The following is a 15,537-nucleotide window of genomic DNA, read 5'->3' on the forward strand; positions in this document are numbered from 1 at the left end:
ATTGTAAATTCAATTAATTTTATTGTAATCTCAAATCACAATACATTTTAACAAATCTCACAGAAATAAAATCTCAGCGTTGCCCGTATACAAATATTCTTAAATTTAAAACTAAAATAAAAATTTTACAATTAAAAAGTTAGTTTAATATCAAAATATTTGATTAGTTAAAAGCGTACAGTAGGTAAAAGTGGTAGATTCAAATATTATATTTCAGAATCGATTTCGTGACAAACATAATGTTAGTTAGATACCCGCAAGGCGCAAATTCATTTACGGTCGAACAATATCATAATTAAAATAATTTATTAATAATCAATTAGCTTGTCAGTCAATAAGATTGACATTAGAAACACATCGATTTCCATTTGTACGAGATATTTTAACTTGTCTTAAAAGAAATACATACTTAGAAAGCTAACATTTACAATAATCAAACTAACATTTTATTGTACTTTAATACTAAGTTTTTAATTTAATTCGTATTTAGTAACTAACCCATTATAAACGAAAATATTCTCGTGACTAGAAGATATACTAAATAAATTACTAAACTATATGTTGTTATTTTGACGAGCTGGTGGAGATAGAACAATCTGAAACAAAGTATGCAATATTAAAAACCATCTCATGAGTACTAATAATAAAGTGCTAGTCGAACGTCGGCCACTGCACAGCAGGGCAGTCAGTCAGTCAAGGCACTCCGTTAGGGTAACCGAAACTATCGGATATCCGAAATAAAAATCTTTCCGTAACCGAACCAGTTAAGTATTATTGGGATACAAATGGTATCCGTATCGAGATCCGAAATTACATATCCATAACACAGCACATCCATGCTGCGCACTGCGCAGTACAACAGGATATGTCGTAGTGCGCCACGCGCAGGTTCACATGCTTTCCGAGGCATGATTTGTATAATTATCACTAATGAGTTCTTGAGACTTATTTAACTTACTTGGGATACTATGAGTAGGTATATTGATAATATACTCGAGCTACATCTGTGTCTGTTAGTAGTCTTACTTATTATATGTTTTTATGTATATCATACCTGTTCCACTTTTTTCTAGCTTCTGGTAACGTTGAGAGATCATCCTTGACCAAGTACACCCTCAGACCTGCGAGAAATGCTTAATTTAGTATAATATTTTAACAAATATACCAGTTAGTGGCGCTAGGTCTGCACAAGCTCATTTTATAATTATAAATTTATTTATATTGGCTCAGCGATCGCTGAGCGTTTGCCAACTGGTAGCTGTAACGCGCGGCAGGAGTCCGAGGCAGAGGCGGTGAGCTTACCGAGTAGGAACGTCTCCGCCATGTAGTCCCACGACATGTCGGCGAGGGCGAAGGGGAAGACGGCGCGGTCGGCGCGGGCCGTGCGCGCCCACAGCCGCCGCGCGCCCGCGTCCTCGAAGCGCCAGTCCTGCGTCGAGAAGTAGAACAGGATGTTCGCCAGCTTCGTCACCTTCGAGTAGAACTTCAGCATGCTGTAACAATTGAAGTTGAAAGTGAAGTTTTATTTCACTTTTACTTTATTCTGTGCAGTGACGATGAAAGAAAACAATTCACTGCCCCTCCCTCCAGTGGGTGTCGTAAGAGGCGACTAAGGGATATCTGAGCGACCATCTGCTCATTTGGTGGTAGAATGTTAATCGTCTGCCTGGCTTGTAACCGCCGGTCAAAAACTCGCGAAGTGACTGCGTGCAGCCGCGTTTCGAGGTCAACTAGCGTACAGCCATGCCTGAGCAAGCAACGCCGCGACATGTGTTAGTCCAGTGGGGGGGGGGGTCTTTAAGTCTTCCCTTTAGGTGGGAGAACTTCTACCCAGTAGGACACAAACGGGTGGTTTGTTACTTACGCTCGCCGTTTCCCCACCAGCGCGCAGTACATGTCGATGAGCAGTGCCGGCAGGTAGTGTAGAAAGAAGTTGTAGAAACGGAAGAGGTAGTACGTACTCGTTGGGTTGAGACCGTAGTACCTGAAATGTATTATTATTGTTAATTATACAGTGTTGTTGTTGTTTTTTATACAGTGTTGTTCGGACGGGCGAATGAGTCACCTGATGGTGAACGGTCACCACTGCCCATAGACATTAGTTATATCCCTTGTACTTCTTACACTGGCTCACTCCCCGTTCAAACCGGAACACAATAATATAAAGTTGCTGCTTGTCGGCATATATGATGAGTGGGTGGCACCTACCCAGACGGGCTTGCACAAAACCCCACCACTAAGTAGTTGATATAAATAGAAAAACGTACTCACCAGACAGCTTTTATAGTTGGCGTCTCTATTCCATACTTTCTGTTGAATTCAATAAACTGCCCCCAAGTTATGGGGTTCTGCGCACCTGACACGAAGTTGTACACCGGAATGTCGGATGTTTGACTGAAAATAATGTCAATTGAATTATCTATTTGATAAAGACCGGTACGCATTGCCTCAATAGTTTTTTAATTCCGATACATGAATGTACAAGAAAAACGCAAGTACCAGCACCGACTGTACGAAGTTTTAATAATCGTTTCGTTTTAATTCGTCAATCTATATATATATATAAAATAACAAGTCCTGACTGACTGATTCATCATCGCCGAGCGTAAACTATTAAAGTTAGGGCCTTGAAATTTGGTGAGTAGGATCGTTTTATTGAGTAGACACCCACTAAGAAAGGAATTTCAGAAATTCAACCCGTAAGGGGGTGAAATAGGGGTTGAACCTTTGTATGGAAGTCCGTAATTTTTTAAGTTAGAAACATGAAACTTTATTTTTGGGATACTGATTAAAAATAAGTAGATATGTATTTACGCAGTTCTGGATATTCTACCCCCAAGGGTTAAAATAGGGATTGAATTTTTTTATATAGGTTAGTCTTGAAGCCCGTCATTTTTTATGTTAGGAGATTGGCGCGCCAATAATGTTACTGACGAATTTATAACCTCAAAAATTATGCAACGGCACCAGACTAATATTAAGGGTTCTCTATCGTAACGTCATAGGTTACAGTTATCACTGTACTAAAGGAGAAATGGTGTGTGGAATATACACTAAGTATTTCTCCTTTAGTACAGTGATAATATTATCTTTGATACCATCAGAATACCCCTTTAATTTCAAGAGAGTACAGTTCGCGCTTAAAGTACATATGCTTCACCATGACAATTAATAAAGTACAAGGTCAAATTTCTAAAATGGCCGGAGTAGATATAAGAGAAGACTGTTTTTCGTATGGACAGCTCCAAAAAGCCTGTTCGAGTGTGAGCTCTGTAAACAGTCTATTGCATCTAGCTTACGAAAGTCGAACCACAAATGAGGTCTTAAATTAACGCAATATTTTAAATTATTCTGTAATATAATCAATTTCCACGCGAGCAAAGCCGCGGGCAACAGCTAGTTGTAATATATTATTGCACTTTATGCTTGTGTCATCGTTCAACGTTCAAGCTAGAGTTATCCAGCCGGGCTCAACTAAGGTAAACTAGTTGCTGTAATTGGCCAACGCCTCTGATTGGCTATCATAGATATGTCAAATCAACATTTAATAATCGAATCATAAATTGATTGGGTAAAAATCAACGTAAGTTACTAATGATACATTTTTATAATGGAAGAACAACTTAAATATTAATCACTTCTCAGTCTAAAGTCTAGTTAAATCAAAAAATAATTTAAAATATCGAAATAAATTGTCAATAACTAGAAAAAACTGAGTTTCTTGACGGTTCTTCTCGATAGAATCTACTTTACTAACCAGGAATACTGTAATATATCGATATAAAAGTGCTTTTATGATGAATATACCATAAATCGTTATACAAATATTCATAACTTACTTTTCCTTGAAGTTGTTTGCGGTGTGATACGTTGACGCGATAATGGCGTTCACCGTGAGGTCCACGGGAACCATGTCCGCTACCTTGTTGACGTCCATGTACATCGTGCGCAGCACCTGAGAATACGTGGACGAGGACTTCATCTTGAACTGTGACCGATCAGCAGAAACACACTCACAAGGGGCAAAGTCACTTTATAGTTACTAAAGTTTGAATGTTATGTTGGTAATCTGCAGGGATCTCGTATTCAATTATTATTTTATTACTAGCTGAACTCGCTCGGCTTTATCAACAATACCACAACAATATATTGTCGATCGAAGTTTACGTTAAAGAAAAGTCTGTTTCCCCATACAAACTTCCAACCCCTTTTCATATCCTTAAGGGAAGATTTCCGCGTTAAATCACCTATGTCCTACCACGGAACTCAAACTACCTCCACAACAAATTTCATCTAAATCGGTTTAGCGGTTTAAGAGTGAAAAGGTACCAGACAGAGTTCGTTTCGCATTTACAATATTAGTAGGGATTAAACACTCTAATTGGGAATCCAATCATTTACCAAAAAGCTTTTATTCAGAATAGATATAGAATAGCAAAGGAGGCTCTTTATGCCTCCTCTCGAGTGCAAAATTGAAAAGCTCTCCTTGACCAATAATTTCGATCACGGCACGTATTCATCTGAGACTAGCCACCTGGACAGGTTAATCATTATTATAGTGCTTAAGTGTGAGCAGACAGGCGAACTCTCTCTTCCTTCGTTTGCATAATATGATGGGTCGACGATCGTGGTTACTGCCTGGCTGGCCAATGTCTACTACTGAGATTTTATTGATAGAAACACTAACTCATAATTGGCCCGATCCGGTATTGAACACTTGTGATCTTGTGGACCTTGTGATCTGCGGTACTTTAATCTAGCCATTACTGACTTGACGGTGACTTCGCACTCACCCCAGTGCCGATACCGATAACCAGCCCCGTGGGTCCATACACACTGTCCGTCCAGCCTCTAACAGGTTCTTCATATGTTGAAATAACTGGAAAAGTTATACATTAATGATAAAACAATTAACTATAAGACATTTGTAAAAGTCACAATTCAGACTCTAATAATTAACAAATTCAATGGAGGGAGAAGATTTCGAAAGGACTAGAAAGTAATGGGTAAAGGTCCAACATAATTACGTTTGCAATCTGTATTGTATTTTTGAGGCAAAGTTTATTCACCGAAATAAAACTATTCTACTCGTTAGTAGAGTCGGCCATGTTAGGTAAAGTCTAGACTACATCTCACTCACCTATAGAGGGTCGGATAATACAGACAGGCATGCCTGAAGCGTGTATTCTGACTGCTTCCTCAGCTACCGCCTTCGTAAGGCAGTAGGTGTTCGGCCGCTTTCCCAGAAGCCTAGCAAGCAATGAATGAAACAATCTTTAATAATTTAAAGAAAACATACATTTTTTTATAGTAGATGTAGGTGGACGGGCCACTTCATGGTAAGTGTTCACCACCGCCCATAGACAATGGCGCTGTAAGAAATATTAATACATTAAATCATTCTTACATCGCCAATGTGCTACCAACCTTGGGAACTAAGATATTATGGCTCACTCACGCTTCAAACCGGAACACAACAACACTGGGTACTGCTGTTTGGCGGTAGAATATCCGATGAGTGGGTACCCTACCACCAAATAAGTGAAAATGTATTGATTATTACCATTTTAAAGCAGACTGATACCTGATAATAAGTGGTCACCACAACCCGTAGCAGTACATATTGGCAATGTAATAAAATTGTAATCATTCCATGACACATCGTCAATGCGTCAAACTTGGGAAATAAAATTTTATGATCCTTTTTCCCTGCAAGCCTGAACCCAACATTACTAAGTACTGCTGTTCGACGGTATCTACCTAGACGGACTTGCAACCAACGAGTAAAATACCATCAAATAAATATGAATGAAGCGTCAATAGCGCAATGTTTAAAAGTCACAGGATCGATCCTCCCTTTGGGCTATTGTCGTACCCACAACTAAAACAAGTGATAAGCTTAAAATGAGGCGTAAATAGGAATATTAGTAATTCCTTTATTCATTTGGGGCATTGCTACTATTCTTTAAAATATAAATACCGAAAATTTGTAACTCACGTCGGCAAAATGGACTCGATTAAATTGTCATCCAGCTGAGCGATCGCTTCCAACACTTCCACCGTCATCGGGGGCTCGTAGATTCTGGAAACAAGTACGAATGTATCTTATTCACTTTCTTATTAAGTAAAAACCATCCATTATACCTTGAATTGTAACCACACTCACCCACACTACCGAACACAGTATTACAAATTATTCATATTTGGTGGTAGAATTAGTTGACGTTTGTCGGTTTTATTATATAGAAGAAATCTTCAAGGGGTAACTGCCCAACCCACTTTCTGTAGGACTATTAATGCGGGTACATTCTCACCTAGGTGTCTTGCCTGGGGGGCCGAGCTCGCCTAGCTAGGTATACAATAATGACATGCTCTTACTTTTCTTCAATATATTTGAGATGTGTGTTCGAGTAGGCCGTGGACACGTGGGTGATGGCTTTGAGATTTCTGCACTCCTTGGCTAGCTTGATAACTTCCACAGTGCCCTTAACGTTGATCGCTGTTGATATCGACAGCTTTTCGTCGAACTTCACCGTCGCCGCTGAATTTATGATTATTGTCACCTGGAAAAATGTGAGAATCATTTTCGGTTTTTATTGATATTTATGTATCAATTTATTTATTTAAAATTGCTCCATTATTTACATAAGAATTATTAATAATAAGGCCTTAACTATGTTTATTAAAATAAAATAAGAATTAAAAATAGTTACTGTATTAATCATGACCTGTAAAAATTTAAAGATTTAAGAGGATAACGTATACAACCAGTGACCTATTTAGTTGATAACGCTTGAAGGTTGGCAAGTATTTTGTCACTTGTTAAATTTTCTGTCAAACTGTGTAGTAACAGCGAATCCCAAAGCTTTTGTTTAACTTTTATTATCTCTGTCACCTCTGTAACATTTGTGATTTTGACTGCATTTGATTTGAAAAAAATTGCATAAAGGCCGAAAGAGAAAGGCCGGAAGCGCAAGTTTAAATCTCAATTGCTTTGTTAGCATATCATATCACCCAACATTTCTACCGCAACACAGCAATTCAAATCACTTCCGACATTTCTGGACGATCAGATGAATTGACGGGACTCCCTAATCTTTGATAGTGAATAAAGTACCAGTCAGTCGTTTACTATTTTGATAATATTACCCTCGAAATGAGCAGTTTTCTATCCTCGTCACTGATTCCTATACCGGGCAGCTCCATGTCTCCTACAATCGGTATCACTTTATAGATACCCTTAGGATTTTCTTCAAGAGCCCTTTGGAATATCTGAAACATTAACTTATATTAGTTTGTTTAAACATGGACTTTAAGAGATATTAATTTTACTATTATATAATAATCAGGACATTCATTTAAGAGCCACAATCGGTGTACCTTTTGCATTTTTTGCTCTTGTACGTATCGCAAATACACCAAAGTGTTAGTAAATTTCATGATGGTGCAATCACCACCGACTTCAATAAGTTAAGACGTATTAGCGAAACAAGCTAAAGTGAGTTTTTGAGTTGAGCATTTATAATATTAAATTAAATTAAATTATAAAATCAAAATCGCAGTTTATTTATCTACTACGTACGAAGTCATCCAGCATATCACGTATCCTCGAGGTTGGATCTTTGCCTTTCTTCGGTCGCACCAGAACGTAGATGGTGTCTAAGTCGCCGCACGAACGCAACAACTTCTCGATTAAAACTAAAACAAACAACAGATTTTATAAATATCTACTCATATGTGTTTTTTTAGATATGTTTAGTGTCCCTATTCTCGTCTCACCCTACTTTGAATCGTTTAGCTGCCTCGTAATTTTATTGACTCACTCTGTCCGTGGTTGAGTGGGGTGTTGACGTCAGGTCGGTTCAATTAAAGGTTGTTTTTCCGTCAAGAAATCCTCGGTCGGTCCTAAGCTTGGATATTAACAGAAATTATACTCAAACATTAACGATTCAACGGGGAAATGATGTTACGATTCTTGCTACCAATCCACGTGGTCGTGCAGTAACAATTATTTCATTGATAGGATAATCGTTACTATATATTATATAATATTACCGATAGCGAAGTTGCTGATATAAATACGATCTTTGTCCTGCAGAAAGTAAAGGCTATTCGCGCAATTGATAACCTGTACCCGAAAGCTTCACTTAGAAGTAAATTTAAGTAAAGTGTTGACTGTCGTTTCTCAATACACACTTTGAATTACAAGACGGTAGGGCTTTGTTTAAATTCATCCGGCAACACCCACTTTTCATAAACTTAAAAAATAAGTATAACTTAGTATCGTTGTGTTCCAGTTCAAAGGGGGAGAGTGAATGTAACCCAAGTCACAAAGTCTCGATCCCCAAGGTTGGTGGCGCATTGGTGATATGAGGAATGATTAATATTATATTTCTTAGCGCTGATATCTATGGGCCGCGATGACCACTTACAATTACTGGTGGCCCATTTGCCAGTCGGCCCACTGAAATAATATATTGTTATATTTTGACAAAAATAGTAAGATTAATAAAATAAAACCATTTTCTAAAATATAGAAAAGTCCGTCTTGTTGCCTCCATTGGCTCAATTCGCCAGAGAATCGGCAATGCAATTCGACGGCGAAACACAGCATTCTTGCCTCCACGTGGTCATGAATTGTACAGCCATTTATAATTTTAATTCGTATTTAAAATATTTTACACTAGTTGTTCGTCTCGACTTCGCGCGAGTGAAATTCATACTGAGTTCAGAAAAAACTAAAGGTTTCATTTTTTTTTATTTTTATTTAGAATTATGTAATCAAAATCAAAAAGTATATTTTGATTTTGATTAATATTTAAAATAACTTCTTCATTAAATTTTTTTTTTGTTTTTAATAAATTTTTACCTCACAAAATTATAGTAGTATAATTAATAACTCTAGCTAAATATTTCTAAACACAGACCGTCTCCGTATTATGAGTTTAATTTGCGTTTAAAGTTCACCTCGTGCTCAGCGATGAACGAAATATTTCGTCAGGAACCACACATGTGTTGGTTGAGATTCTGTCACGCGCTCAAGCTTTCTCCACATGAGATCTGTGCCTTGCAGTGGGACATTTTTATATCAATGCAGTTTGTCTAATTACCGACCGACAACATACTGATTAGTATATACCTCACAATAGATAAATACATAAGAAAGTACTATCTACAATTAAGCTGTTGCTACATAAAGTAAATATAATTTAAAATTATAGATAATTTAAAAAATTAATACATATTGAACTAAAATAAAATAAAAAAAATTGTGTTTATTAAAAATTCCAGGTCATTGAGGTGCGACGATTTTAATAATTAAACATACTGACACACGCATATTGTAAATAACGCTCGTGTCGCGGATGTAAAGTATGTCAAAAAATATAAATAATCTTTATATTGATATTAATCCGAGTTATGTTGATAAGTATTTCACAAGTACTACCATCGGGTTCCGTGGTGTAGTGGTTATCACATCTGCTTTACACGCAGAAGGCCGCCAGTTCGATCCTGGCCGGAATCATATTTTTTTATTTTTTTTTTACAAACGTAATATTATATTAGTACTGTCCGAGAGTTTTAAACTAACTAAATATAAAGAACGAAGTTTATACTTTCGAAATAAATAAAAAATACACATAATGACCCGATTACAAATTCGCATAAAGCTGAAAATTGGTTCAGTTGTTCAGTACACAAATAAAATATCAAAATCCCAACAGATACTACGTCTGCTAAACAAATTCAAGGTCAAAGGTCTGAGGTATCAACATTTTATGTTTTCCTCGTGTGTTATTATAAAAAAATAATGTTACACAAGAGGTTACAATAAAGATCATGTAATTATCTAAATGTTCGTCTACGTTTGCCTCTTGCCTCTTTTCATAGCATTTCGAATGATATAACATTCATCCCTCAGCATTCAGTCCACGTGTATTATCTTAAAATTTTCTAACTTTAGCACCTTTGAATATTATTTTAAAGCAAACACCGGAATGAACCGCTAGATCTGAGCAGTTACTCATGTTCATCAATCATATCATACAATTATAATATTCGTTGATGTTCATACGGGATACATAAATAGAATTGTTGTTTTTTTTCAGCCTATTGCTGTCCACTGGATACCTACCACCTTTTTTAAATCGTCCGTCCACGACGCCACAAGGCGTCCTACACTACGTTAGCTAAGCGTGGTCTCCACGTGAAAATTATTGATTATTATATTTAAATCGTATTTGACCGAACAACAGTGTGGTTCTTATCGGTTCTCCTCATAATCAAAATTCCGAATCCGTAGTAGCTTCACTTAATGTAGCTCTGTAAATTGACAATTTAATTGCATTTAGAAGCCTACTTAAAAAAAGTGTATTTTGATCATACAAAAAGTTATAATATCAAATAAACAAGTACATAAACTTTTTAAATTCGAAAAATAACTCGCTGGAATAAGTGAAAATGAAAAAACACAATCGGTGTAAACTTGGTGTGCGCGTACCCTACTAAACAACTTCGCAAATATTGAAAACTCCTTTTTATCCGTAAATAAATCTATTCAATAGAGAAATCACCGATTACTTTAGACGTCGACCAATGACATGTCGAATCAAGGCTAAGCGTGTTTATTTATCTGTACGCCTCTTGCCGTTAGAATCATTATTATAGAAAAATAACACGACGTAGTTATATTTTTATATGCGTCGTAACATCAAAACCAGGCTTACTAACAATAGGCTATTTGACAATGCGATAATTAAACTGTCAATTATTGTAATCAGTTTAAATTATGAGTTTTAAAATGGATATTTATCAACGAAACTTGAAAATAATAATTAATTTATTCAAGAATCCATAAATAAAAATGCATTTTATTAAACGTTTGTGACATAAAACGCTCCCGATTGGTCGGGCTTATGATGAAGTCACTTGCTTATTAACCTCGTTTGCCTTACTATATGTACCACAGATTACAATACAGGCAAGTGACGTCACCGACCCCATTGCAGCGCCATATTGTCAAAGTAGCGTTTTCGCGGACTATTTAAATATGGAATTTTTATTTTGATATTTTTCAGCAAATATGTACTAGAATTAAAAAGGTTCCTCAACCTCTACTAAATAATATAAAATGCATTTTAAAAACCAGTCAAATAGCCTATTAGGTATACAAACTCTTTTTGCTGCAGTTCGTTTTGCTGTAGTGTTACCGTACAAATTCCAAAAAAGTCGGTAAATAAAGTAAAAAGTAATAAAACTCTCTTGTAATATAAACTCACTACCGTCAATAGACTACACTTCTAGCATGTATCTAACTTTTAAAATTGTATTAAAGTTACGTCTGTAAGACTCCATTAATGTAAACCTTAATATCAAATATAATACGAATTCTTATTATCTGTATCACAGACGAGTATCTATCACTTTGGATATTAATCATTTTAATATCTTTTTATACACATAATTCATTGGTGTCGTGTAAAACATTAGTTCTGAGTTAAGCAAGTTCTTTCACGTCGGAATCGGATCAGGCTACCGTCTGAGGCACGGGCTCGGCGTGATCCAGGCGCTTGTACCCATTGAATAAGTACTTATTAATAGTAATGTTATTCATAAGTAAAGATATACATATTATTACATTATATATATATGTATATAAAGCCTATTCCAATCGAAGAGGGAAGATAAACAATATGAATATATATGTATTATAATACAGTTGTATTCAACTTAACTACTTATATCCTCCTTAATTTTACTTAAAAAATTCCGATAGCAACTTCGACGACGTTTAAAACGCCATTTTTTCGAAAAGCAATAGTGAATATCCACAGATATTTTAAGCGCTCGGCGGATCACATCGCGTCAATTCGACGTCTGATGTTGTTTATTTTGCTTTCGATCTCTTATGGTTGAAATAGACCATACGCATGTACATTAGTGGTTACGGTTCTAATAAATAAATAAGTAGGTAAGTATGTCATCATACATTAAAATGTAATAACAAAAAACATGTCTTAAATATAGAAGTTAAAAGAAATAAAACAACAATATTAATTAAATATTTATTTAAAATCTAAACAGACACCTTGAATATATAATTTAGCAATAAATACACAAGGTGGAGTAGAAAACAGTCCACTTTTATGGTAATATTATTCAGAGCACGACCTTCTCTATGACGCGACTCGCCTTCAGACTTATCCTGCCATCTGTGGACAGGCCAACACAAAAATAACATTAGACGACGTGTCGCTCGACTCTTAGACCATTCCAACAACATCTTGGGATCAAAGTATACTGTATATTGTCAACATTGAAAATAAAATTGGTAACGTGCGTAACTGCCGCGGCCAAAAGACGTTCAAGAAAGTAATGGACGTAATATACGAGTACATGTTATTATTAGAACATGATCAAACTATTGTTACAGTTGGACCAAGAGGCCTCATTATAAGTAAAGCCTAGCCTTTTTGCCTTCACTGGTCACAGGAAGGCTAGTTCATTTTTTGCAATTCGACTGGGAAACGTAGCATTCTTGCCACCATTCCAGGCATTCATGATTTGTAGAGTACCTATATTTTTTTTCGTTTATAATTAAGGCCTTAATTTAAATATTTTATATATAAAGAAATGTATACATTTAAAAAATATATTTAATTATGTTTTCGATATTTAACGTTGAGTAACGTAAGCCTCGTACAAGCCTGGCCTTACGTGGTTACGTCCTTGAACGTCTTCTGATAAGTAATAGGTATTTATCTGTTACGCTGATCTATCTCCCGTTGATGGCTTATCTCATAACAACGACCTACACATACACCCCACTAGATCCCGCACAGTACAACTCGTTGAACAAGCAGGTTGAGTATTTTGTGGTGATTAACCTCCACTGCAAATAAATCACACCTTATAAAAACATATTTAATAATTCATGCGATACAAAACATTCCATTAACAGCTAAATCAACAAAAACAATATAAATATTACACGTAGGTCAATCATCAATGACACCGCAGTTAATATATAAAATTATATACAAATATATACATAATATAGGAAAGAAAAAAAATACATAATTGTTATATTCAAAGAGAAAAAACTAATTACCTACTGGTTATAGCACACGGAGTACGTCTAATAAAACAAATAGATACTAGCTATTTGAGTTTATCGCGTACAGACGTAACGGCAAGACTTTATTTTATATGTTGTGATTATGTAAGGGATAAATCATTAGTTTTTCTATTATATTGATGTCAACAGCAACTATTAATTGCGCAAACGCCTTATATATATATTACTTACTTATATATATACGCAATATAAATAAATAAATATAGGACAACATCACATACATTACTCTGATCCCAATGTAAGTAGCTAAAGCACTTGTGTTATGGAAAATCAGAAGTAACGACGGTACCACAAACATCCAGACCCAAGACAACATAGAAAACTAATGAACTTGATCTACATCGACTCGAACCCGGGAGCTCGGACTGGCGTACCCATGAAAACCGGTGTACACATTACTCGACCACGGAAATCACAGTTTTAGAAAGAGATTTAGCTGTAATTCATTTGATCTCGTAAACTGAACTTCCTAAACGCTCGAATAAAATATTCTGTGCGAGTATGAAATACATAATACTGATTAATTGACTGCTGACTACGAAGCGTTATTTACTGTCGTGATTTAAATAACAGAGATCGTAGAGGTCGTTCCTTTTCAGAATCATAATTATAATTACGCAAATTATACAGACATGCAGCCAAGATACACATCATTATTATAATAAAAAACTGCCTCTTGTTGATAGGAGGACTTTACCATTATGTATTCTACCGATCAGCAATAATTAGTAATCTTAGTATTGTTGTGTTCTGATATGTAGAGTGAGTGAGCCCGTTTTGCCCACACAAGGGACATCTTAGTTCCCAAGTTTGCCGAATTGGTGATGTAAGGAATGGTAAATATTACTTAGAGCGCCAATATCTAATGGCTGGAAGTGACCTCTTACCATCGGCTGGCACATTTGCATATTTGCTAACCTAATTCATAAGGTCACTGATCCCGAGATTTTGAGGCGAGAGAAAAGAGCAGGTGCAAGTAATTTTGTGTACTGCAAGACTTCCTAATCAGAAAGGCGCGCATGCCTAAGAGATCGTATTGATCATAGCACTGAGACCATTATTTAAATTATGTAATTGGTACAGGTGCGCATTTTAGCCACCAGATTGGCCACGGCGCCGTAAGACATTTTAATCATTCCTCACACCTCCAACGCACCGCCAACCTTGGGAACTTAGTTATTACACCCTTCTCCAACAACAACACATCATTACAAACAAAAAAAATATTTCTGCTTAGCGGTAGAATATAACTATCATAAGTGAACGGTAGGTACCCAGATGGGCTTGCACGAAGGCACCACCAAGTAAAACTTAGGAGGAACTCTTTACAGAGGGGGTAAATATTCATATGTAAATCTATACTTGCAAGATAAGGTAATTCTGTAAGCTGAAACTCTCGGAATCTATAAACGCGTGACATATTCTACATTTAGTACGAGCCGTATTGGAATGTTTGCACGTTGACGTAATCGCTATTTTCTTAAATAAACAACAAAGTTCTTCACAAAAGGATCCTCATATAAGATGTAATTATTCAAGTGTTACACATATAATAAACAGTGGAAGGGCTGTCTGCTCGTGGCACATGAGTGGGCCAGTCTGACTGCAGGCACAAGGGTTATAGCGCGTTAGCTGCCAGGGTTGATGGCGCATTGGAGACGTGGGGAATGATTAATATTTCTTACAGCGCCATTTTCTATGGGCGGTGGTGACCACTAACTATCAGGTGGGCCATTTGCTCGTCCACCTACCTATATCATTAAAAACAAATAATTATTACACAGCAATTGAGCCGAGACAAGAAATATAAACTACAAGAGAAGGCTTTATAGTTAAAACTAAAAATAAATAGTTAATTTTGCTCCTCAAAATTAAAAAAAAAAATAGTATTTTATGAATAACTGAACGTAGCATATACTAATTTTAATGCTAAAAGAAGCATTTTCTCTTTCATAACAATATCTTTGTTAGCTTGTATACTTATAATAGAACTAAATATTAAATAATTCCAAAATGTAACAGAGTTGCCTTTCAAGAAAACTATATAAATATATGATTGTTTTCTCTATCCGAAAAAACTACTAAACCAATTTAAATAAAACTTACACCAGAAGATGCAGCTTTCCGGAGAAGAATTTATTGTTCATGGCAAATAACCACTGCCCATAATTTCACTAGCTATGTGTAAATGATCGTTGTTTAAGTGTAATTATATATCTAAGTGATGTTATATATTATTCGGAAATCACCAGATAAATGGTGAAACACATGCTCGTTTGGACCAATATACGGTATACTTTTATTCCACCACAAAAAAAATGTGTAAAAAATCAAACAACAAAACAATACCACTCAAATGCAAAGTCCATGCGACCGTATCAACACGAAAAAAAAAAAAC

The 15,537-nt window shown here is 35.9% G+C and overlaps 1 protein-coding gene and 1 non-coding gene across 2 annotated transcripts in view; one reads left to right on the forward strand and one right to left on the reverse strand.

The window, feature by feature from the left end:
- Window positions 1-401: 401 nt before the first annotated feature.
- LOC113391647 (fatty acyl-CoA reductase wat-like) overlaps window positions 402-15,537 on the reverse strand; it is a 35,587-nt gene continuing 20,451 nt past the window's right edge. The window contains exons 4-15 of the mRNA XM_026627680.2: window positions 7,583-7,698; window positions 7,150-7,272; window positions 6,379-6,563; window positions 5,999-6,082; window positions 5,141-5,250; window positions 4,794-4,879; window positions 3,840-3,955; window positions 2,272-2,394; window positions 1,865-1,984; window positions 1,303-1,493; window positions 1,055-1,121; window positions 402-596 (exon numbers count right to left, since the gene is read on the reverse strand). Of these exons, the coding sequence (XP_026483465.2) occupies window positions 494-596; window positions 1,055-1,121; window positions 1,303-1,493; window positions 1,865-1,984; window positions 2,272-2,394; window positions 3,840-3,955; window positions 4,794-4,879; window positions 5,141-5,250; window positions 5,999-6,082; window positions 6,379-6,563; window positions 7,150-7,272; window positions 7,583-7,698 (1,424 nt within the window). The 3' untranslated portion in view covers window positions 402-493. The remainder of the gene's footprint in view (window positions 597-1,054; window positions 1,122-1,302; window positions 1,494-1,864; window positions 1,985-2,271; window positions 2,395-3,839; window positions 3,956-4,793; window positions 4,880-5,140; window positions 5,251-5,998; window positions 6,083-6,378; window positions 6,564-7,149; window positions 7,273-7,582; window positions 7,699-15,537) is intronic.
- Window positions 9,454-9,526, forward strand: Trnav-uac (transfer RNA valine (anticodon UAC)). Its single transcript has one exon. It is a non-coding gene; the product is annotated as a tRNA-Val (tRNA).

Source organism: Vanessa tameamea, chromosome 30 (genome assembly GCF_037043105.1).
Source record: "Vanessa tameamea isolate UH-Manoa-2023 chromosome 30, ilVanTame1 primary haplotype, whole genome shotgun sequence".
NCBI classification, from domain to species: Eukaryota; Metazoa; Arthropoda; class Insecta; order Lepidoptera; family Nymphalidae; genus Vanessa; species Vanessa tameamea.